The 25,399-nt window shown below is 39.6% G+C and overlaps 1 protein-coding gene across 4 annotated transcripts in view; it reads left to right on the top strand.

Moving 5' to 3' along the window:
• The first annotated feature begins 13,583 nt into the window (after positions 1 to 13,583).
• Positions 13,584 to 25,399, top strand: part of UGP2 (UDP-glucose pyrophosphorylase 2) — a 54,753-nt gene continuing 42,937 nt past the window's right edge. The window contains exon 1 of one of the 4 annotated variants that reach the window (XM_030877372.3): positions 13,584 to 13,686. In XM_030877372.3, coding sequence (XP_030733232.3) covers positions 13,584 to 13,686 — 103 coding nt within the window. Of the gene's footprint in view, positions 13,833 to 14,362; positions 14,829 to 25,399 lie in introns of those variants that run through there. The other 3 variants (XM_030877374.2, XM_060309939.2, XM_030877373.3) reach the window with 3 other exon arrangements.

Raw genomic sequence — 25,399 nt, 5'->3', positions numbered from 1 at the left:
TGACATCCTCTTGTATGTTTCCTAGGCATTTCAAGCTGAACATGACCAAAATGAATTTTCTCTCTCTAAATCTGGATTCCCTCAGCCTTGACCATTTCAGTGACTGCTGATATGATGAACTGCTGCCCTTGACTCTTCCCTTTTAATTCACTCCTCATGACTCCTCCCTCCTCATCCGATTCTCCCTTCATCCAGTTCATCACCAATTCCTGTTATTTCTACCTTCAAAATATAGAGCTATACTCTATAAAAAATGTAAATCAGATCCTGTCAGTTCCCTGCTTTAAATGAAGGATAGGATAAAATCCAAAACCTATACAGCCAGCCCTGCAGGTCTGATTCCTTCCTAATTCTACAGACTCATCTCTTGCCTCTTGCCACTCTTCACTCACTTATTTCCTCCCTCCAGCTTCCTGTCATCTCCTAGAACACACAGTGCTCTTTCTATCTCAGAGCTTCTATAATTGCTATTCTATCTATCTGGCGTATTTCTCCTCAGGTCTTTATATGGCTGACTCCTTTTTATCCTTCAGGTTTTGGCTTAAATGTTCAGAGCCTCCATGTTAACCCACATATGGCTTCTAAGTGAATTAGGAAAAGGTACCCTTCTGGAGAGCACCATGTGGGTTGGATTAGCCCCCACAGGCAGCAGTGTAAATGCCACCTCTCAGAGGGCTTTTCTTGACCACCCTACTATATTAATGCTCCCTCGTATTCTGGATCACAGCACTCTGTTTATTTTCTTCATAGCTTTTCATTCAACCCACAATATTTAACTAATTATTATTTTATTTACTTACTTACTGTCACCCCCACTTAGGTCAGGAACTTCTCTATCAACTTCACTATCATAAACCCACGGCCTACTAGTGCCTGGTTCATGTAGGTGTTCAATGAATATTTGTTGAATGAATAAATGAATGAAACTGGGCTCTGAAATTTCATATGAATGTGAAAAATAAAATGGCTGAAGTCATCCAGTTCTGTTTTTCATAAACACATTTCATCTGAAAACTCATTTTCCTTCACATTTTATTTTACTATTTAATTATTTCCACCCCTTGAATTTTTCTGTTTCCTGAAATCTTTTTTTCAAATATCATAGGATTTGAGTGGGATTTATGGCATTGCTCGGGAGTTGGTGATATGTCAAGCTGAGCACAAAGAGGTGTTAAGTATCTTTCATTTCAAAGAGAAAGCTTCAATAATTGGAGCTTTGCCACTTCCAACCCCAGCCCTTCCCCACCTATCCCCAGTGTCTATGACTAGAAGATTGAGGAAGGATGCTGAAAACAGAAATTGTCAGCATCACTGTAGGCCAGAGTACAGCACCTTTTCCATGGGGAGCAGGGAAGTGGATTTCCTACCTCCCAAACTAGGTGGGGTATGAAGACCGAAAATCACTTCTCATAAGAAGGGAAGACCAACATCAACCTCAACTGTTGGATATTTTTTAGGTAGCCTTCTTGTTGATCTGCCCAGTACTACTTTAAGTGGAGAAAGGAGAAACGAAAGAGATGGCAAGGTGGAAAGTAGGAAGCAGAGGAGAAGTATGTTATCAGACTATGCGGTGTGGCAAGGAAGTAGGATATTCTCATTAGCCAATAGACTCCTTGGAAGGTAGCAGGGTTTAAATCATTTTGCTAAAGTTGCATCTAAGTGAGCAATCTTTGGGTAAGGGGATGCTTGTAGCAAGAGTCTGTGGGTTGTATTACCAGTTGTAAGCACTGAGGTAGGGTGAAAGAAGTCAAGTTTGCACCAGATCTCCCGGGTCGGGGAACTCCATGGCTGGAAGGCTTTGCAAGCACCCTCCTGTCCCCACAAATCATATAAATGCCACAATAGAAAGCTGGCATTTGCATCTCTGCCATATGGAAGTAAAGCAGTAAAAACCAACAAAGAACTATAACTGCAAACCCAGTGAACTAAAGAGGTATTTATCACTCTTCCCCATTTTTCCTCCAGTCTCCCAACTCCTGGGGAACTACCACCAGAAGGAAAGGAAAGATGAATGAAAATGCAGACCATACCTCCCCCTCCACTGCAGGTTCCTGGAATCTCAAGTAAAGACTGAGAAAAAATAATGGGTGCAGGGAAAAAGAGATTTAATTGGGATATGAAATTGGATTTTTTTCCCTCACTTAAGATAAAAGGAATTTTTTTTCACGTCAACATATATATCAGTACAACGACCACATCTTTTAATGACTGACAGTATCCTTTTATATTGATTTTAAACATATCTATTATAATTTAACTACTCTTCTATTAATCCATTTGAGTTGTATCTTCATTTTTACTATTAAGACACTGCAAGAAATACCCTTGTATACACCATGAATCTTCAAAGCAATATATATAAAATTATGTTTAAAAATATATTTTAAGACCCAAACCTATCTTTTTCCACTTAAAGAATCTCAAAAGCTCTAGCTGTAAGGCAGATCTCTAAGCATAGGGACACTGGTTTAACAAGAAAAGTGACTAGAACAAAAAATTTCACAATTTGTATGGAAACACAAAAGACTCCAAATAGCCAAAGCAGTCTTGAGAACAAAAAATGGAGCTGGAGAAATCAGGCTCCCTGACTTCAGACTATACTACAAAGCTACAGTAATCAAGACAGTATGGTACTGGCAGAAAAACAGAAATATAGATCAATGGAACAGGATAGAAAGCCCAGAGATAACCCCATGCACCTATGGTCACCTTATTTTTGATAAAGGAGGCAAGAATATACACTGGAAAAAAGACAGCCTCTTCAATAAGTGGTGCTGGGAAAACTGGACAACTACATGTAAAAGAATGAAATTAGAACACTCCCTAACACCATACACAAAAATAAACTCAAAATGGATTAAAGACCTAAATGTAAGGCCAGAAACTATCAAACTCTTAGAGGAAAACATAGGCAGAACACTCCATGACATAAATCACAGCAAGATCCTTTTTGACCCACCTCCTAGAGAAATGGAAATAAAAACAAAAATAAACAAATGGGACCTAATGAAACTCAAAAGCTTTTGCACAGCAAAGGAAACCATAAACAAGATCAAAAGACAACCCTCAGAATGGGAGAAAATATTTGCAAATGAAGCAACTGACAAGGGATTAATCTCCAAAATTTACAAGCAGCTCATGCAGCTCAATATCAAAAAAACAAACAACCCAATCCAAAAATGGGCAGAAGACCTAAACAGACATTTCTCCAAAGAAGATATACAGATTGGCAACAAACACATGAAGGAATGCTCAACATCATTAATCATTAGAGAAATGCAAATCAAAACTACAATGAGATATCATCTCATACCAGTCAGAATGGCCATCATCAAAAAATCTAGAAACAATAAATGCTGGAGAGGGTGTGGAGAAAAGGGAACACTCTTGCACTGCTGGTGGGAATGTAAATTGATACAACCACTATGGAAAACAGTATGGAGGTTCCTTAAAAAACTACACATAGCACTACCATACGACACAGCAATTCCACTACTGGGTATATACCCTGGGAAAACCATAATTCAAAAAGAGTCATGTACCAAAATGTTCATTGCAGCTCTATTTACAATAGCCAGGAGATGGAAGCCACCTAAGTGTCCATCATTGGATGAATGGATAAAGAAGATGTGGCACATATATACAATGGAATATTACTCAGCCATAAAAAGAAATGAAATTGAGTTATTTGTAGTGAGGTGGATGGACCTAGAGTCTGTCATACAGAGTGAAGTAAGTCAGAAAGAGAAAATCAAATACCGTATGCTAACACATATATATGGAACCTAAGGAAAAAAAAAAAAGGTCATGAAGAACCTAGGCGTAAGACAGGAATAAAGACACAGACCTACTAGAGAATGGACTTGAGGATATGGGGAGGGGGAAGGGTAAGCTGTGACAAAGTGAGAGAGTGGCATGGACATATATACAATACCAAACGTAAAATAGATAGCTAGTGGGAAGCAGCCGCATGGCACAGGGAGATCAGCTCAGTGCTTTGTGACCACCTAGAGGGGTGGAATAGGGAGGGTGGGAGGGAGGGAGACGCAAGAGGGAAGAGATGGGAACATATGTATATGTATAACTGATTCACTTTCTTATAAAGCAGAAACTAACACACCATTGTAAAGCAATTATACTCCAATAAAGATGTTAAAAAAAAAAAAAAAAGAAAAGTGATCAAAGGAAATCTCTTCTCAGGATTTGTAGAATAGAGTTTAGAGGTGACAAATGAGTGGGCTGAAAAACACAGTCCCAGTGTGAAAAGATTAAGGGCAGTTCTGGGGCTAAACAAAGAGTAAATGAGCATGGTTTAATTTTTCCTTGACACTACATTTATGGGTCTATCAGTTATATTGTACTGTGTAACAATACATGTATTGGATATAGCTTAGCTGGGCAATTCTTCTACTGGTGTTATCTGGGTCACTCATATGGCCAGTTTGACTCATTGGGCTCCAACGCATGTCTGGCAGTTAATGCTGGTGGTCTAGGGGATCTCAACTGGAAAAATTTGTTTCTACTTCAGGTGGGCTGTCGTTTTCTAGTAAGTTAGAAGGGATTCTTCATATGGTGGTCTCAGGGCAGCATTCCAACAGGGGAGACTAAAGGCTGAAAAGCTTCCTAAGGCTAAGGCTTAGACATCACACAACATCATTTCTGCCACATTCTATCAGTCAAAGAAAGTCACCAGACCAACCCAGATTTAAGGTGTGGGGGAAAAGACTCACCTCTTAATGGGAGGAGTGACAAAGTGACGTTGCAAAGGATCAGGGCACAGGGGTGGGAAGAATTGTGGCCATCTTTGCAAACACTCTATCACAACAAACTTGTTTTGAAATGCCTCCTTTAGTGTTCTAAAAGTAAATTTATAAGTCAACTATTTGCCATCCCAAACATGTTTCCTGAAGAAATAATGGGAAAACTCTAATATAGACCAATATAGCACTCTACAGCTTTTAAAGTTCATTCATAAATATCTCACCTGATAATTCATTCAACTAGTTTCTTTTGATTGCCTGTTATGTGCCAAACACTGTGATATGCTCTGGGGATGCAAGATAGACACAGTCCTTGCCCTCAAAGAGCTTACAGTCTGTGGAGCAACAACAGATGTTTAATAAGTAATTACAATCAAGTAATAACACTAACGAGATTAATGTTATGGCAAGGCAATACAGGAAACCATCAGTTGAAATCATCATCATCACTCATACCCTGCCAACACTGAGTGAGATGATCTTTATGATAACTCTGTAGGAGGCAAGACAGGATATTAGTTATTCGCATCTTTAAGTGAGGAAACTAAGGCTCATAAAGTTAACCAAGTAACTTATCCAGGGTTTTCAGGTTCTAAGTGGCAGAACTCAAAATAAAAAAACAGGCTGTTTTCTAAAGTCTGCTTTTTCCAATATACTCTTCTGCCTCCCTAGAAACCAATACTGTTATGAGAACCTGAAACAGAAAAAAAACACCAATAAATTAAAACAAACAGAAAAATCCTTGGATGATGGTACATATTTTGTAGGGATTCTTCTGAAGGGACTTCAGTATTTACAGCTTTAGAGACTGATGTTGTACAGTTGATCCTTGAACAGGGGTTTGAATTGGAGGGGCCCATTTGTATAGATTTTTTTCAATAAATATAGTACCTTTATTTTCATTCTACAGATCTTTAAGTGTGGGGGAAGACTTTGTGTTCAATTAGAGATCATAATAGGTAGAATCTTAAGAACTAGGGTTTCAGTCCTGATTCTATCTAAATTGTTTCAGCTTCCTACTCCTTTGTTTTTGGGGCAGAAATAGCAGTAGTCAGATTTTCCACTGCGCAGGTGGGGTGAGCGCCCCTTCCCCCGCTACCACCCTGTTGTTCAAGGCTCAACTGTAATGTATAACATACCTAATCTAGTATACCTACCTATACAACAAGGAATTCTGCTTACTTCCTAAATCTCTCTGGACCCTAGAATCTAGACTGTTATCATTTGGGTTCACTATATTGAGAAAAAGCCATTTAAAAAATAATGCCTATGGACATATATACACTACCAAATGTAAAATAGCTAGTGGGAAGCAGCAGCATAGCACAGGGAGATCAGCTTGGTGCTCTGTGACCACCTAGAGGGGTGGGATAGGGAGGGTGGGAGGGAGACACAAGAGGGAGGAGATATGTGGACATATGTATATGTATAACTGATTCACTTTGTTATAAAGCAGAAACTAACACAACATTGTAAAGCAATTATACTCCGATAAAGATGTTAAAAAAAATAAAAGGCTAAAAATTAAAAAAATAAAAATAAATAAATAAATAATGCCTATAGCGGTTCTTTAACATGACTATCTACAGACAACAAAAAGGATTAGATGAAAATGACAAAACTGAATTTCCACTAAAGAATGAATTATACATTATGCAATTTACTAAGCAATTAACTTAATCAAGAATATACATGTCTTGGCCTCAAATTCTTTTTGGAATAAGAAAGGATATAAATTATAAATAAATATGGACATATGTAATGTATACCCACATATATATGTATATACGTGTACATATACATATATATGCACACACACATAAACACAAAAATTTCAAATAGTGTTGTTTTATTCCTTCTCACTAGGAAAATGGTAAAACCCTCAAGTTAACATGGTTTAAGGAAAGTTTTGGTCTATCTGGATCCTTCTTTCTTTGCTTATCCTGTTATTCCATTTGTGCCTTTATCCGGTCTCCATCCCATGCTGGTCTGTGTTAGAAAGGCTTACATAACAAACAACTTAAAGTCTCTGAATCTGTCTGTGATGCTCAAAATTCAGACAGTAGTCGTCAATAAATTTATTTCTATTATTTGAATAATCTTAGTTTTTAATTTGTTACTGAACAGATCCATGCAAAGCCAGAACTTCAGTAGGTTTGTCAACCTCTAACGTTTTCTCTGTAAAATTCTTTTCAAAAGTCATTGATAATTGAGAATAGCCTCTCTCTTCCTCCCAGCACTGCTCTCTGCTCCAAAGTCTCATTTTCTTGGTGTGCTGCCCAGCAGCCGTGGGGTGGTAATATAGACCAGAATTTTCTAATTCTATGCTTCGAATGGCTTACAGCTGTGAAGCATGATATTAAGCCTTTCAGGCCTGGGGCAGGCAGTTGGGACTCCCTCCGCTGGTTGCCTCCAGCTTCTTGCAGGCTTTGTCAGAGGATGGCCCAAGATGAACAGTCTCTACAGGTGGAATGGATGATGAATAATGTCCAGTAGTTCCACAGGCCTCTTATCCAAGCATAGTAGTATGCTCGGCAGTTGGCTGCTGAAGTAGATGTCCAGATGGTAGAATACATCCTTGGCTGTGCTCAGCACACTGCAGCCAGCATGGAGCTCCTGGATGGTGCAGCTCTGATGGCTCTGAAACTCTGACTTCACAGACATCAGATACTTCTGATTGTTTGCAGCTGATGTGCTCTTTAATGGCATCCAAAGTAGTTTTGGTCTGATTGATCCAACAATGCACATGTGTTTTACAAATTAAAGCTTCATCATTATTTTAAAATACTTGGTAGAAAAAAGTTCAGCTGGATTCAAAATCCATTTGCCTTATCATGTCATGTTTCATCATTGTGTTTGTCAATAAAAAGAGCTGTTAGATTCTTTGAATAGAATATCAACCATTATACATTTTTGAATGGTTGCAAAAGAAATAGTTTAAAATAATTTTTATCACCTATTTATGCAATGTTCCTCATGAATGGTGACTCTATTAGTTTCCTATGGCTGCTGAAACAAATTACCACAAACTGGGTGGTCTATAACAACATATATTTATTCTCTTACAGTTCTGGAAGTCCAAATGGATTTCTCTGGGCTGAAATCAAGATGTTAGTGGGGCCACGCAGCCTTTGGAGGCTCTAAGGGACAACCATTTCCTTACCTTTTCCAGCTTCTGGTGGCTCTTCATTCCTTGGCTCATGGATTTGAATCATCACCTTTTCTCCATTTCCATCATCACATGCTTTTTTCTTCTCTGTTTTCAAATCTCTCTGTCTACATTTAATTAAGGACACCTGTGATTACATTTAGGGCTACCCATATAAACTAGGATAATCTCTCTACTTGAAAATCCTTATTTAGTCATGTTTTTGAAGTTATCCTGTTATACCATACAGGATAACACTCACTGGTCCTGGGGATTAAGAACTGGATATTGTTGGGGGGCATTACCCAGCCTACCACAGTGACTATCAAGAATCTGAAGAGATTATCAGTTGACAGTCTTGATCAGAAACTATGTATAGCTATTTCAAGCATAAAACCTGATTAAAAAAAAATGTGTTCATGCAGGCAAGTTCAAATTTCTGACTCAAAAATTTGAAAAGATTTCATCTCAGAGTTTTTTTTTTTTTTTGCGGTACGCAGGCCTCTCACTGCTGTGGTCTCTCCCGTTGCGGAGCACAGGCTCCGGATGCGCAGGCTCAGCGGCCATGGCTCATGGGCCCAGCCTTTCCGCGGCATGTGGGATCTTCCCGGACCGGGGCATGAACCCGTGTCCCCTGCATCGGCAGGTGGACTCTCAACCACTGCGCCACCAGGGAAACCCCATCATCTCAGAGTTTTATACAAATTCAATGTTTAATATTTCCCATATTACTTTGCATTTATTTTTATTTTCATTACTTTATATATATTTAAAAAGCAGCTAATTTTTCACCAAGTCCAATATAGAGGTCTATAAATTCCCTCCACGTTACCCCAGGATGCCATACAAATATTATCTTCTTTTCTCTGTGTCATGATGAGGAAAAGGTTGGGAAATATAGCTCTACAAAGTTTAGGAAACTAATACAATGGAGGAAAGAATGCCGGTGGTGTAAGTGAGCTAAGTCCATATCTATTGTAACAGGAAGTCAAAACATACAATGCCTAAAATCCAGAAACCAAAGAAATAGCAAAATAAGCATTTAGAAATAACAATCAGGTATAACTGAGGTAACTGTCAGAAGAAAAATGGTTGCCTCTGGGGTACAGGGCTGGAATAAAGAGGGGCAGAACAGGAGAGAACTATTATTCATTATGGGCATTTTGGTATTTGCTAGATTTTTTTTTAACAATGTGCATCATTATTGAAATTTTTGTTTTAAAGTTCAATTAAAAAGGGTATCAGAACTTAACAGCAATATACCACATTTTTTCCTTTCGTCTTTTCTCTAATATGACATTCCTCCTCCTTTTCATTCTAAGGAGGAAAAAAACAGTTATTTTTTATTTGCTAATCATATTACCCATTTTAATGACCTATAATTACCCAGTTATTTAGGCTTCATCCAAAGAATAATCTTGAAGATCTTCTCTTTAATATTTAGTTAGGGTGGTGGGTATGAAGTGCTTAAAATAAATTTCCTGAGACTAAGTTAGGGAACAGAAGTTCTTTATTCCTTCCTTCCCAGTGGTGGCACTGGCAGGAAATTTAATAAGCTAGACCCAAGCAGAGATGTTTGGAAAACCATCAAAAGATGTTTGATGGAATGCACAACAGGGAATCTTTAATATGGTTGAAAGAGGAAGAAAAAAAAGGATTAAACTGAATACTTTTCTATTTAACAGCTCTTCTCTATGAGGATTTCAAAGTCACTAAGAATAAGTAACTTCATCATCTATGCATATGTCACCTTAGAAAAGCAGTATAATATTTATTCTATCTTATGAGTTTCGCAAGAGATGTATTATTTCACAGTGAGTTTTTTTTGTTTTTCCAAATTATGATTACTTAATGATCTATGTTTATTAGAAACTCTGAGGGAATACAGACTGTTTCTTTATGGTTATTCCTAGGCCTACTCACTCTGCCTCTATAATCAGGGCGGGGGGGTCTGTAGATGTAGTTTGGTATGTGACTGACATACAACAATTTATGGGCATCACCATTTGTGACCAACATTCTCCTCTGGGCAAGTGCAGAACAAGAGTAACAGGACACAACATAGTAAAGACCTGCCTTCTATGCAACTTTCAAAGGAGAACCCACAGGGAAATTATTGATAAGCATGAACAAGATAACACATGTGGTTAAACTGCATTTTTGTGAGCCTAATGACTTTTAAGACTACTCAGAAGATTGGTTTATCAACTCATTAGACAATTATCTGTAATGTGAGACAACCCTGTTTTTTAAAACACCTTATTTGAAATAATTGCTACTGTTTTGATATAAACTTAAATAACCTTCAAATGTAATTTAAAAAAATCATACTGTGAATAAATGGAAGGATATAATTGAAATAACTGAAATTCACTTGTTTCGGAAAACTTCCTGATTCATTAACAACAGAGTGTTGGCAACAAGAAAGAATGAAGTCTTTCTCTTTCTCAAGTATTTGGAAACATCATTCACTTTTTAGACTACTCATTCATTAGTAGTCTGTCTCACAGATATTACTTGATATCTTTTTCCAGTTAACCCGGTTTGGTTACCTTCTGATTCAAATAAAATGTCCTATTGTTAGGTCTAGTCAGTAACTGGCAACTTCTGACTAATAGTAGTCCCCTTTTTCTTCTTTCAGTTGGTGGTCTAGGATTTAGATGGATACAGATGGAAGCCAATATTGAGCATGGGCAACAGTTTAGTGTATAGTTGTTGCCTGGTCTCTCGGCTAAACACTTTGTGCATGACATAGAAATTTTTATGTCTCTGACGTGTTCTCCAAAACTGCACTGCTTTATTTTCTTGTGTGTGGGGAAAAGGGGGTACGATAGACAAGGAAAAAATTAAAAGACCACACACATTGCTGATCTGTACACTTATTTCATACTTTAGTAATTTCTAAACCACCCTGTATTGGATAATGCTCATGGTGAGTAGTCAGCAAAGCTTACTGTAAAGTCATCACGGCGTTGCATTTACTGCTATTACTCATATACTTGGCCCAAGTTCACATTCTAGGTGGAAATAACTGAAACTTAAAAATTATTTACCTCTAAATATAAATTATAAATTTAATCTTATTTACAGCTCTCAAAGAGTAGCGAACAGGATACAACACTGCAAGTTAAAAAGATTTAGTGGCACTAAACTGGTCATTCAGAATACACTTATTGAGTGCTTGCTATGTACCAGACACTGTGCCAAGCATTAAATCTAAAAAGGCACCAAAAAGGATGCTTAGAAATAGGGCAGTAGCCATCGTTTCCTTGTGTTGATAGAATGTTCCTATCTAAAGAAAAAGATACGGCAAGGTTGTTATACATCCCAGGACATGGAACTGGTTAACTTAAACTGAATTTTCTCATGTTTCTATTGGGAAGTATAAAGAAGGAATGAGAAAATTATAGGCAGAATTATATCATCCTTGGATGGTAATATATAGTACCAGCGAAAAACTGGCTTTCAGGCTTCTTTTTAGTTTACAATCCATCTCATTCCAACTCATAACTGTACACACATTCCTTCCCAGGCCCCCATTTCATCTTCCTTTAGATTCTGTCCCCCCGCAAGTTTCTGCAAAAGTTTCATCTGTAAATCTATCTATCCACATTACAAATTTCTAATGATACAGATATCAACTTCATGCACCTTGAAGGAAAATTCCACTGTAGTGTATTATGAAAAAAAGGGATCACACACACACACACACACACAAAGTGATTTTTCAGATATTAAAATGTGTAAATATATTTCAGAAATAGACAACAGCCTTTTAAGCACACTTGAAACTTCTCCACGGCCATGATCTTTCCTCCTTAATCCCACGTGATCTGCCAAGTGAGATTGTTTCTAGTGGCTCTGAGATAGTGGGAGGTTCTTTTACAAAATGTTTGGGGGTTCAGAATTTAAATGTAAATCACTATGTAAAGAAATTCCACTTTACAGGGCACCATTTGAAATAATATTTGAGAATATAGCTTCTAGAGTGCTACTTCTCTAAGAGCCAGCCTCTGAACTGATATAGACCTAACCACTGAAGACAGGTAGTTACTTTTTGGAGATTTCTTGAGGCAGCAAATGTACAACATCCTTTGGTACTCTATCTCAATATATAATCGCTCATAAATCAAGACGTCATTCTTAGGTTTTACCAAATACTCTTGCTGCAATTAAAACTTACTTCCTCCCCCTTAATCTTTTGTGTAGGTAGGAAATAACTGATCATCCTTCTTAAACCTTGTATAATTAAAGACTCTTCACTGCTCTTCAGCTTTATCATTTGTAGGCTAAGCAACCCTATGGGGCTCAAATCTTTTGGTAGTATTTTATTTTGGTGTTAACGCTGATGGATGGATAAATACTGCTTATTCAGTGCTGGAACAATTTCTCTACTGTACACAAAGAATGTAGAGATTCTGATCAAGATCTTCAGTCTCCAAATGCTGCTATTAAAATGTAGACATTTGGATTTTACACACTTCTTTGGGGAAATCAGTTTTATCGCTGAGCGGTTTTTGGGTGTGATCCTTTTGGATTTCACATAAGAAATATAGTACCAAGGGTTATCATTCTCCAGCATGACAAATGAATCACTGGCCTTTTCTGTGTTACTTCAACAACATTTCCATACGAATACATAGCACTAAAAAAATAATTTGTTTACAGAATGATTCATTTAAAAATTCTCACTTTACCTTGATTAGTGTTGTCCAAGGCCTCAAACTCTTCTAGAATGACATGGTTTACCTCCAGCACCTAAACAGAGCGCTGACAATTCATTTGTCCTGACGCAGGTGCCTTAGTCCTGAATTGTAAAGTCTGAGATACACCCAGTGACAGGCGCACTGGGTCATACAGGTAGGTGGGGTTGGCAACATCAGGTGTGATTTAGCGGGCGCTGCGCTGGCCCTCTTGTAGTTCCCGACTCACTGCAAACGTTAACATCCTCTTTCCTTGAGGGCTTCAAAAATCTATTAAAAGGAAAGCACCTCTTGAGGGGTAACTTAAGTCATTTTCCCTTTTATCAGAAAAGTAAACGCCTAACACTGCGGAAATCTCTAGAGGAATAGGAACCGGGGTGGTGGTTCTGGTGTGAGAGCCTTCGCTTGGCGTTTTCTTCAATGCCCTAAATTCCTCCTCCTGTTAGTTAAGTCCCACACATCCAACTGCTTACTGTTACTCTTTAACGCATCTTCACCCTTTGGAGACCAGATGTGTGGGTAGAGTTTGTGTCTACCGAGATAGGGCCTGGGCTCTCTCGGGGTAGCTGCGCGGGGTGCTCTGGCTCTACTCGCCCGATAGATATCTAGCTTCAGTCTCTGGTAAGCGGAAACATTTTTAAGCACGACAAAAATAACCACTCGTGCTTCAGGTTGTCTCCCTTGCTGAAGTATCTGTGGAAGACTGGGAGTTCTACTGGTGAAACATCCCTGGCCCAGCCGCTGGAGGCGCAGCCCCAACGCGCGGCATCCGAGTTCGGGCTCGGGCTCGGGCCGCGGCTCTGGCTCAGAGCCCACCTCCGCCAGGCTCCCTCTGGACGCATACGCCCCGCCCCCTGCCACTCCCGCGCGCCTCATTGGCCAGGCCCTGAATCCGCCTCGGCTCCTGACTGGCGGCTGCTCCTGTCTGTCTGCGCAGTGGGGACATTTCCGCCGTGAGGGGGGCTGCTCCAAATGGAGGGGGAGGGGAGGTGTTTAGGAGAAAGTGGGGGCTTTGGGTTGCGGGATCCCGCAGCCCGCTGGACGAAGGAGGTCAGAAGCTGGGCTGCGACCACTGGTGAGGGGTTCAAGGTGTGCATGTGTGAGGGGAGAGGGGGAGAGAGAAGGTTGCCTCAGAGGTGACATTCTCTCAACCTGCGAGCCTTCTTCCAGGCGCGCCATAAACGCCCCCAATTTCCCAGCTACTAAAGGAAGAGGAGGAAGGTGGGTCTCTGTGGCGGTTTGGGGAGGGGCCGGGGCGGGCTTCCCACCACCCCTTGGGCGAGTGTGTTTCCCTCTCTGAGGCGTGTAGAGCCCCTCTGCCTGACCCCGCTTTGGCCCCGGAGGCCCAATTTGGGGTTCGACCAGGAGGAACTAGAATGTGTGAGGGTCGGGGCGGGCCCTCCCTCCCGGGCTCCTGTCCCTCGGAGTCGCCTCTCCCCTCATGGGTGGCCCCCCAGCGTTCGCTGCGGGGGAGGGCGTGTAGCCTTCGGCCCCTCCCGGAAAAAAGCCGCGGCAAGCTTGCCGCCGCTCCCAGCAGCGAGGCGTTGGTCTGGAGGCCCCCGCCCGCCCGCCCGCGCGCCGAGCGCCTCTTAGTCCCGGGACGTTGATGGGCCGGTAGAAAGGGTTGAATCGTTCCCCTCTGCCTGCCTTCCCCGCTTCGCGATCCCTGCAGGGCGGGGACCGCCGTTGGCCAGAGTTTCCCGGGGAACTGTCCAGAGGCCGGACGGCAGAGAGGGGAGGAGGAATAGGGGGTGCGGCCCGCCTGTGCCTGCGGCCGTGCAGCTCCGGAGGGCAGTGAAGTAGCCGCTCTAGATACGCCTCTTTCATTGATGAAATTTAAGTTCGTGTGATATTACCTTTTCCGGGAGCCTCCAGCTGGCCCTCATTTGCGTCAAGGGTTTAGTGTAGCCTGGAGTTCCGAGCCGACTCGGTCGCACCAAGTTTCTGTCTTTTGGAAGTGCGGAAGGTTTTCCTGGGTGTTTTTTTTTTTCTTTTCTTTTTTTTTTTTTTTGAGGCAGTTTTAGCCGCTTTGAATACTCCCTTAAGTGGCAAAACATAGGAAGAGGAGAAGGAACTCGTCGGTTGTTAAAGCAGGGGTGGAAGAGAGACCTGCCCATAGCGTGACTCCTCTAGGCATTTGAATATATATACACACACATATATATATATAGGCCAGAGTATTTTAATAAATCACTAAAATGTCGAGATTTGTACAAGGTAAGACACGCTTCTTTTTTCTCCCGGGTTGCTTTAGCTGTACCGAATTTGGGTACTGGCAGTCGAGAGGTTGGTGGGTGGTTTGGAAGTGGAAATGTTCATTTGAGATACAATTTGCGAAACCCTTTTCGTTAAATTGACATTTGAGCTGTCTTGAGCTGCTGGGTTGGCGTTTCAGATACATATAATTTATACCCCTGTACTCTGCTGCATTTAGTTCTGCCTCCCTGAAATCAGGTTAGTAGCACTCTGGCTCCCTGGGATAGGGGCTGTAAATGATGATAAAACAGGACTTTGGCTGCTGATTAATCCCTGTTCTCTTTTCCGGGTCGAAGTCAAGGTAACTCTGGGTGCGGACGGGAAGGGGAACTGAGAGGGCTGAGGAAAGGCAGGTGGGTTTAGCCAGGACTATTGGGGAAGCTTTAGCGTTCTCAGCTTCTCCGTTTGTGTGTACGTGGTCTGAGTCTCAGATTCATTTATTGCGAAACCGGGAATAGCTCGTAGAAGCTGGAGGTCATTTCAGCAGGAGAAATGACTTTGCTGCATTGCTGTGTTTATTTTTTCCCCTTCTTTGAAATCTGTAAATATTATTAAGGTTTCTTTCAAATTAGAAAATTGTTCTCTAAGTTCTATATGTGTGTTAAAAAAGGTTTAGGGAATGCCTGTCAACTGAGTTAAGCAGTAACGTTGTGTGTATGTGTGTGTGTAACGTGTACACATTGAAATTGGTGCTACTTTAAACCTCTGTCATCAATTTGTAGCATAGGATTTGCCTTCTGGTAAAAGTAAACCCTTTTCTTGCAGACCCCAGAGTGTGAAAGCTTCGGCCATCTTGCTGAACACACAGCTAGTATAAAGTTCACAACCACTTAATGTGGCTCTCAATAAATGTAATGTACTTAAAAAAATTGTGTCAGTAATGGCCATCATTTGGCCCTGCGCATAAAAATGCCCTAGTAGGTTTTATATCACTTTATTAACTCTTCTTTGAGTTTTGTATAATAAAGTAAGAGAATTTGCCTGCATTATTATGAAAACAGATGGGACACTTATGTCTGCCTTTAGCACTAAGCTCAGAAATGTCACTTGTCATTAGACTTTTAAATTCATGTTATGCCTTGTATGTGGTAAGAGATGCTTCTGTTTAGGTTGAATAAATGTCTTAGTCAAGAATAGAAAGTAGAGGTAACTGTCAGAAGTTTGCTGGACTTTGTAACAACAATATTTAATTACCAGCAAGCCAGTATTGCAATAATATGCTAGAGAAAAGTGGACAAGTCACTTCTCTTTAAAAGTTAAAAATAATATTAAACTCCAGGTGTTCCTCGTTGTTATGCTTTAGTGCAGCCTACAGAGATGGTGCATGTTGACTAATGTCATATCCTTTGCTGTTTGTTAACGGCTAATTGTTTTCAGGAGATTCTAAATAAAGTGGCAATACCTGTGTATGTTGTTATTCCTTTCCCTTGTCATCCACTTTTTTAAAAAAATCAGCTTTTTATCTTGAGATTTTTAGAAAAGTTGCACATATGTCAAAACTAAGAAATTATCACAAGTACCTTACTATTAACTAAGCTACAGACCTAGACTACTTTTCCATTATTCAATCCAACATTGCATTTAATTGCCATCCAGTTTGCTCTAAGTGGTAGTTTTCTTTTTAAATTGGCAATTTTGCACAAAAAGATGACACCTCTCCCCTCCAAAATTTTTTTAACACGATTTTGCTCCTGTTTATCATTGTTTAAATTTGTACTTCAAGTGTAAACTCTCTGTATGTTTAATTAACTCTGCTGCATTGATCATTGATAAACTTTATTGGGTAATGATTCTGCTGTCTCCACAGATCAGTTTTTAAGTGTAAGCGTTGGGATTTTTGTTTTTGAATTTTTTTTGGTAGCAAAGATCAAATTGTTTGATCTTTGCTGTAGCATTTATTGATATTTCCACTCATTGACACTTAGCTTGTGCCACTTCATAAGGAAAAGATTGAACAAATATTAGGCCTCTAAACTGTTTTCATATGTTGTCTCATTTAAGCTTCACAAGAGCCCTAAGAGGTAGTAGATTTTAATCATGACCTTACAGATGAGAAAATTTAAGTATCTTATCCAAAGTTCACAGCTAGTAAGCACTGAAATTCATATATAAATGTGTCTTAAACCCTTGTCCTTTCCAGTACCTTTTATTGCCTCTTATGTTAAAAAACTTATCAGGCTGCTGATTAATCCCCGTTCTCTTTTCCGGGTCGAAGTCAAGGTAACTCTGGGTGCGGACGGGAAGGGGAACTGAGAGGGCTGAGGAAAGGCAGGTGGGTTTAGCCAGTCCTGACTGTTATCAGGAACAATGGCTTCTTTCTCCAGCTAGACTATCAGTTCCCTGTGGGCAAAGATAATATTATATTCCTGAGGGAAATACAGTGTCTTGAAGTGGTGGATGCTCTGAAAGAATCTGTCATGGATGACAAATGAGAAATGCAGACTTTCCATGTACTTTTTAGTAGTTTAGCCTACTTTTTTTTTTCTTGCGGTACACGGGCCTCTCACTGTTGTGGCCTCTCCCGCCGTGGAGCACAGGCTCCAGATGCGCAGGCTCATGGGCCCAGCCACTCCGCAGCATGTGGGATCTTTCCGGACCCAGGGCACGAACCCGTGTCCCCTGCATTGGCAGGCGGACTCTCAACCACTGTGCCACCAGGGAAGCTCCTAGCCTACATTTTTGGTTGTAATTTATTAACACCTCTAACATAAATGTTGAGAAAGATAAAAGGGATGGACCTAGGCTTGAATCCTGTTACTAACAGGTGATCATAGACAACTTTTCTGAACCTTCGTTTCTATTTATATAAACATTGGATATTAGTACTTATGCCAAAGGGTTTTGAGAAGCTGAAATGAGATTAATTACATGAATGCATTTAGATGGCCAGTAAATTTTACTTTCCTTTCTTAAAATGATGGTAGCTTTTTGGATAGAATTGCCACTATGAGTATAACCACATGTCACAAACAAACAATGCACCTATGACAGTTCTTTATTTTCCTATTCTAGGTTTGGTGTTCAGGCCTCCAGCAACTTGGGAGTTGATATATATATATTTTTAAAGTATGGGGTTGGAGGGGAAAGCTTGAACAGTGATGTGAATACATAATTGGTGACAGTTTTTGTTTCAGTCCAATCAACAACTAAAATTATGAGCTCTTACAATACGCAATGTACTGTATTGGGATTTCTCCTGTATCCCTTATGGTTGGCACTTGAAATTCAGATCTGTGTATTATACCTGTGTGTTGTGTACACGTGTTTGAATGTCCTGGAACCTGGGGTTGCTATTCTCGGCTTGAATCTCTTCCCTCAAATCTAGGCAATGTGCTTTATAGCAGCGGTCCCCAACCTTTTTGGCACCAGGGACAGGTTTTGTGGAAAACAGTTTTTCCACGGATGGGGGCGGGGGGATGGTTCAGGGGGTGATGTGAGCAATGGGGAGCAGCAGATGAAGCTTTGCTCCCTAGCCTGCCGTTCACCTCCTGCTGTGCGCCCGGTTCCTAACAGGGTTGGGGGCCCCTGCTTTACAGGAAAGCTAGATTCTCAAGCACTTTGTAAGTTATTAGGTAGAAATGTTTAATTAATAAAAATAGTTAATGTCAATAGGCAGGAGAATTCCCAGTATGTATTCCTTGGCCAAAAGAAGGTTCAACTGGCTTTGGGCATCTCCCAAGTCTGTGTTAGAATTACTTAGAATTACTTCTCATAGGAGGACTCTTTACTGGATCTCTGGCTTAATTCCCTTGCTGGTGTATTCTGCCCTCAGGTCACCTTCTGTCTGCCTGTGAAATTACATCTCCATTTGCTAGTTTTCTCCATCCCAGGGGTTGTTGCAGGGCCCACAATTTTTCTAAATAAATGTGACTACTACTTAAATGAGAAAGGGCCCCTTGTCACAGTTGGAGGTGACACCTCCTCCTGTGACCCTGCTGGGTCATCAGCAGCTGTGACTTTTGCCAGGTATGTTAGTCAGTGCCATTTGGAATTTGGCTTTTCAAAAGTTGTGAGAGCTATGGAGCAATCTCCCTACATGATTTGAAATTTATAAATGGCACTGGGCCTGCTGTCATCTAGACAGCTAAGGCTGTGTTATGTACTTATACTGTAATTTAGAAGAACTTTTAGAAATTATTTATTTATTTATTTAAAAAATTATTTTTGGCTACATGGTATGCAGGATCTTAGTTCCCCACCAGTGATTGAACCCACGCCCCCGTGCATTGGAAGCATGGAGCCTTAACCACTGGACCGCCAGGAATGTCTCTGGAGGAACTTTTTAAAAAACTGTTTGTCTACTTAAATTATATAAAAATGTCCCTTAATATTCTTAAATTGAGGTACTTTCTTATATTACAAGGGAAGCCGTTTGAGTACCTCTGTGTCACTTAAAAAGTATTTCAGATTTTCCATTTGTTGGAATTCTCTTTTAGTGACTTTTTTTTGGTGATTCTTGTTTGGTCAGTGGAACGTAGCCAGGGAAGATTAGCTGAACTAATTGTAACGGGAGGGGTCTCATGAATACAGGGGTGAGAAGCATTCTGGGGCCTGGTTGTAGAGGTCAGGCCTAGGCCTGGTTGTTCTCAAATCCTAAGACTAAATTTAGCCTGTTGCTGATTATTTAGATGACTAGGATGTTTTCAGCCCAGGAAGGTTGTGGCATGGATTTGAGGCAGGACTAGAGGTGGCAAAGCAATGACTAAGGCACACTTCTCATTTTTTAAAGATGTAGCTTAGGATTCACTATGTTGCTAGAGAGACAGGGATTTAGTTAAATTCAGAGTCACAGTTATAAATGGAAAATTAAAAGAAATTCAAAGAGTTGAGCTGATGAAAACTTTGTTTTCCAACATGGATCTTGTAATCTCTTTGGTTAAATTGTCTTTGTTCTTCATAACTGGGTCTTCTAGTAAAATGGATGATTTTCATTTGTGAAAGCCCACTCAGGGAAAAAAGAAATTAGACATTAGAGAAATAAGAAATATTAATTGGTACACTTCTTGGAAGTGCCGTTTTAATATTCTGAAGATAAATTGAAAAATTAAAAGGAAATTGATGTTAATTTTGGACAGTAGGTGTTGTAATATCAGTTAACATTCACTTCACATTCTCTGTGTATTTATTTTTCTTCATAGAAAATTGTAACTTTATGAATTGTAGTGACTTTAATCAAAAGAATGGGATACTTAATTTGTGTGAGGAAAATTAGTTGGCCTAATAATGAAAATATTCTGGGTCAAAGAATAATATATTGTAATTTTCCAGTTTCCACCATGTTGAATTTGGTACTTTTTGTGGAAGTGCAGGTATTAGGAGTTCCCAAAAAGTCAGATATATCCATTACTGAAAAGTTAATATAAACAAATATTTAAAAGTTAAACTAACTCTGGATTATCTGTAAAAATAAATAATTAAGAGTTGACTCTATTAACTTTATGTAATATGATTCATCCTGATACCCAGAATTTATGCCGGTGGAGAAAATCGCAGCAATATTAGAATAAAATTGTGGGGGAGATCCTCTGAAGGTTTGGGATTTAGTGAATGTGGAAATATGATTCACTTACCACCCTTTTGATTGCTTGGGATCTCTTTAGAAGCTTGGTTTTCTAGACTGGTGTCCTTTTTACACAGCCTACAGTTTCTTTTCTAAACTGTCATGTTTTGAACTTGGTGTAATAGTGTTTGAATTGTGGACATTTTGGTCTTGGATAATTTGATGGATTGTCCCAGGCACAGTGACTATTAATTGAAACCATATGTCTTAGGTCTCTAAAATTGTACTGCCAGGCATGCATCTTCCTATTAATAACTTACTAAATTCTTTGCAAGTTGGCTTGCTAAGTTATTGAAAGAAAATTAAACTTTATGTGTGTTTTGGTTGGGTTTATGTGTGAGAAAGGGGATAGTACTCCATTTGAAAGTTGTTTTCCAGTTCTCTTAACTGGTAAGCAAGCATCTCCTTCAGTTTGTTGCAAAGTAATTGTCTAGGATTCAAATTCTGCCTCTGCCAACAGTCCCATTGTTTACTTTTCTCCATCATTGCCAAATGAAATCCGTTGTGCCCCCAAACCATTTTGACAATTAAGAATTGTTTTTGAGAGCCATGGAGAAATTGGCTATGTTGTCTTAGTTAACTTATATAAACAACAAAATGTTTTGTTTTCCAAACCATTGCTAGATATTTGTTAGTTTTTTTATGTAAATCAAGAAAGTTCCCTGTTTCTCTGTGATCTTTACTTGTATCTTTAAAAAAAAACCCCACTATTCGTTATATTCATGTACATGAAATAGTCATGTTATGCTTAGTCTACTTTTTAATTGTTAGACTATTCTAGGGGACACTCCTTTTAACAATAGTTCCACTTGCTCTTTGGCTGCAAAGGTAATTGAAGTTTGTGTTTTTCTCTGGTTGCTGCCCTGGCAAAGACTGATGTGATTTTTCATTTATGTTATAACCCTGACTAGAATTTTAAAGCTTCCAAAGAGTGTAGGAAAACCAAATAACACAGTTCTGCACTGTTGTGGGTTCATTTACGCCGATGGTAAAATGCTTAGGCCTGGTAATAAAATATTTATAGAGTACATAAAAGCTTTCTTCAATTTTTCATTGCCCAGAAAATAAACAATATAGAAGGAAAAGTTGAAGCGCACAAGAGAATGCTTATTCTGATATGTAGTTTTCACTTCACGCAGTAACTTCACTTGATAGACATATTTGGGTTTTTGCAGTTTTCATTCAGATTTGGTGGCATACAGCCTGGAGGTGGTAAACTACGTAATGCACCACTGTAACAGAGAAAGGGAGAACTTCCTCCAGGAAGAAGAGGCAGGGCGCCACGCAGCAGGGTTGGGATTCTTGCTTGGCTGCCACTGTGACCTTAGGCAAGTCAGCATCTCTAGGCTCTGTTTCATCTCCAAGATAAGGGAATTAGACTCACTGACCTTAAAGCCTTTCCAAGGTTAAAAATTTTATCTAAATGCACATGTATCAAATTACACGGCAGGCCTGTCAAATCAGTTTTTGGTCCTTGATGGTGATTTTATGTTGTAACCCTTTTCTCTCCTCTCAACAAATGGGAAATGGGTGTGATAGGCCCCTTACCATCCATTAAACTTGTTGCAGAGTGATATTATTTAACTAGTTGGCACATCTCTCCTGAATGTTCTGTTTTCCAGAAGTGATATTTTCTGTTTTTTTGGTTTTTGTTGTTTTTGTTTTAAGAGCTAGTCTGTTGTATGAGAGCAAGGTTAATTATTAATGAGAAGTCTGGTTTATGTATAAATTCTAACAGTTAAAAATATTTTTTAAGCAAGCAATGCATGATTAGCAAAAATCTTGATTATTAAGTAGCTCTGCATGTTCAGTGCTGGAACAGTTCTCAAAAGCCTGGTACCTTTTAATTTTTGTTAATCAAAAATCATTTATTAAGCATTCATATGGCTGTGACCCATGCAAGTGTTAGGATGTACATGGCTGAGTCATTTAAAAATCTATGTAAATGTAAACAGTCATACTATAGTTTATAAGCTAAAATAATATTGACTTTAATACTGAAAGATCATATAAAATTGTATAAGACCAACTAATTGATTTTTCTTTATGATTGAATGACACGAACTTTATTTTTCTGTGTTTTTCCTAAATGAAGCTAAATTTGAATATATAAATTGCCCAATTTTGTTTAATTTCTAAAGTTAGTGAAAACATTATGGTGACATTTATACATAGTAATAAAAATTGAAAGGAAATTTAGAGGTCATTTTGTCTAAACTGCCTACAAGTTTGGAATTTCTTTGACCACATCCATGATACTTGACTGTTAAATCAGCCTCTGCTTGAGAAGCCTTAGGTACTTCAGGTACTCAAGACACGGACCATACTTTTCTTAGCCCCATTTCTCCATGACTGGAAATCATAGCTCTTGAACACTTTCTCTTTGGCCTTACCGGGTACAACCTCCACTGGACAGGACTCTACCTTCTTTATACCCAGCACATTGCAGTATCATAATAGGCTCTTACTCATTAATTAATAGGCTTAACTCATTAATTAATAGGCTTAACTCATTAATTAATAAACATTACTTGAGTACTATGTTTCAAGCTCTGTTTTATGAATACATTGGGTATACAGTGGTGAACAAAATAGACACAATATATTCTTGGATATTGTTGGGTAAGATATACATTGAATAAATTTTAGAAAGTATGATGTCAAAGGGGAGGTTCAAGGATCTACCATATGAGCATATAATGGGCAACTGTGCTTAGTTTAGAAAGATTTCTAGGAAGAGATTACATTTAAATTGGACACACAAATAATATATTCCTGGCTGTTCAAACCACTAACATGAGAAGTTAAGTCTTGATCTCCAAATCAGGTGCCTGTACTGTGCCAGGTGTTGAGGTAGGTATAGGAAAAAAAGTTGAATAACACTATATGGCTTGTGCCCGTAAGGTGATACAGACAGACATCTCAGCAAAGAATTAAAGTTTTGGGGGTATTTGATATGTGTCTGATACAGCGCAGATTAAAACCTCCACATAGCCGAGTTGTGGTAGAAAGGAAGGCCTCTTTGAACGTTCAGAAGCCACCACCTAGAACACAAGGAATGCCACCTCCACAATAGTAGATGCTATTCAACTCACAGAGTTTGAGCTTTTGGGGGCTGAGGGATCAGGGAGTTTCCCGGGTGTTGGGATGATTCTCATGACTTTGGAATTTACAACTGGGCCTTTAATTTCTATTTTTCTCTCCTGTGTTTTGGAACAGTCTTATAATAGGATGGTTTTAATTTCATAGAGCAGAAAAATACCAACTCAGTTGGCTTAAAAAATGAGGGACTTACTTACATCACATGAATCTTGAAGTAGGATGTTCCAGGGTTGGTTGATTCCGTGCAAAGACTGCATCAGTCTTTTCTTCCTTCTCAAGTATATTTGTCTCGTTATTGGGTCAGCTTTCTTCAAAGTCACTAAATGGCAGAAGAAACTGAAGGTGAGGGGTGGACACGTACTCATTGTGGCCAGGGATGGAAAAGGTACTATTTTTTCTCAGGTGTCTCTTTTTTCAGCGAGGAACGCCTTTATCCAAAGGTCTTTGCAAACTATATCTTTGTTGCTCACTGGCCAGAATCATTTTACGTTTCACATTTAAACCAGTCCCTGGGAAGGCTTTAGACCAGTCTGGGCCTGGTGCCATTTCTGAAGGCCTTGGAGCAGAGAATAGGTGACCAGAATAGCAATGGGGTAGGAAGATGATTGATATGCATGGCTGATACAAACATGTTCAAATAAATGGAGTAGAGTCTATATCAGAGCTACTCAAGGCAATACTGGCTGCATTCAGTTATTTGAAATGCATATTCTCCTCACTCCAGACCCAGAGGCAGGATCTCTGGGAGCTTGCCCAGGAATCGTGTGTTTTAACAAGCCCTCCAGGTGATCTGCATGCATATTAAAGTTTTAGAAGTACTATTGAGACAGGAACTTGGAGCCTTTAGGCATTCTGCTTGAGCACTTTCTTTGGCTACTCAGAAAAGTACTTCAGCTTGGCTTTTAAGGTATGTCTGGCTAAGGAATTTGTATTTCTTTCCCATCAAATGAAAATCCCATCAAATGGAGAAGTGACATGATTAGAGTTGCAGTTTAAGGGAACAAATCCATTCTGCCTGGTACCACCAGATTAGAGTGACAGATGGGTAGACTAGTTAGAAAGCTGTTGTCATCATGACCAGGAGAGTGAAATTAAAGTAGCAGTAGTAGGAATGGAAAGCAATGAATGGAATGGTGGCAGTTCAGTTAGGAAGTTTGGTATTGGATTGGATGTAATGTGAGGGGAAAGGAGGGAAGAGCCAACTGTGACTGAGATTTCTAGGTCACCTCGGAGTGACTAGGGGAATGTTAATGCCATGGGGTGCCGGGGCGGGAGGGGTGGAGGCAGGGAGATGAATTTAGTTTAGATGATGAGTTTTGTTTTGGACATGATGAGCTTGAGGTACCCAGCTGGTTATCCAGGTGCAAAAGGTCTAGAAGGCAGTAGGGAATGTGAGCCTGGAGCTCAGGAAAAAAAGATCGGGATGTATTTGGGAGTTATCAGTAAGGAGATCGATAAGGAAATAATTGAGGGGGAAAATGGTCTGAGGACAGAATCTTAGGAAACCCAGGAAGTAGGAGAAGAAAGAAGGAGCCAGTTATGGAAACTGAGGCATGGTTAGAGAGGTAGGAGAAGATGTAAGATAATACTGGGTAGCTGAATCCAAAGAATAAGAGCTTTTCTAGAGGAATATTCGCAAACAACTGGTTTAAAGGACTGCAGTAAGAGCCCGGGAGAGGCTGTTTAGGTTTAATAAGTCATAAGTCTACTCAGCATATGTCCTCGGCTTTATTCATGGTTATTTTCAGTTGCCATTACGTTCTTAGAGTTTCGTACTTATTTGGCTCACAGGTCATTTCCTGGTTTAAGATTAAGTGAGCTTGCCAATTCTATGACTTTGGGTACCTTTCATTGTGGGTTTCCAAGGAAG

This window comes from Globicephala melas, chromosome 12, assembly GCF_963455315.2.
Source record: "Globicephala melas chromosome 12, mGloMel1.2, whole genome shotgun sequence".
NCBI classification, from domain to species: Eukaryota; Metazoa; Chordata; class Mammalia; order Artiodactyla; family Delphinidae; genus Globicephala; species Globicephala melas.
This window is presented reverse-complemented; position numbering and strand designations above follow the sequence as displayed.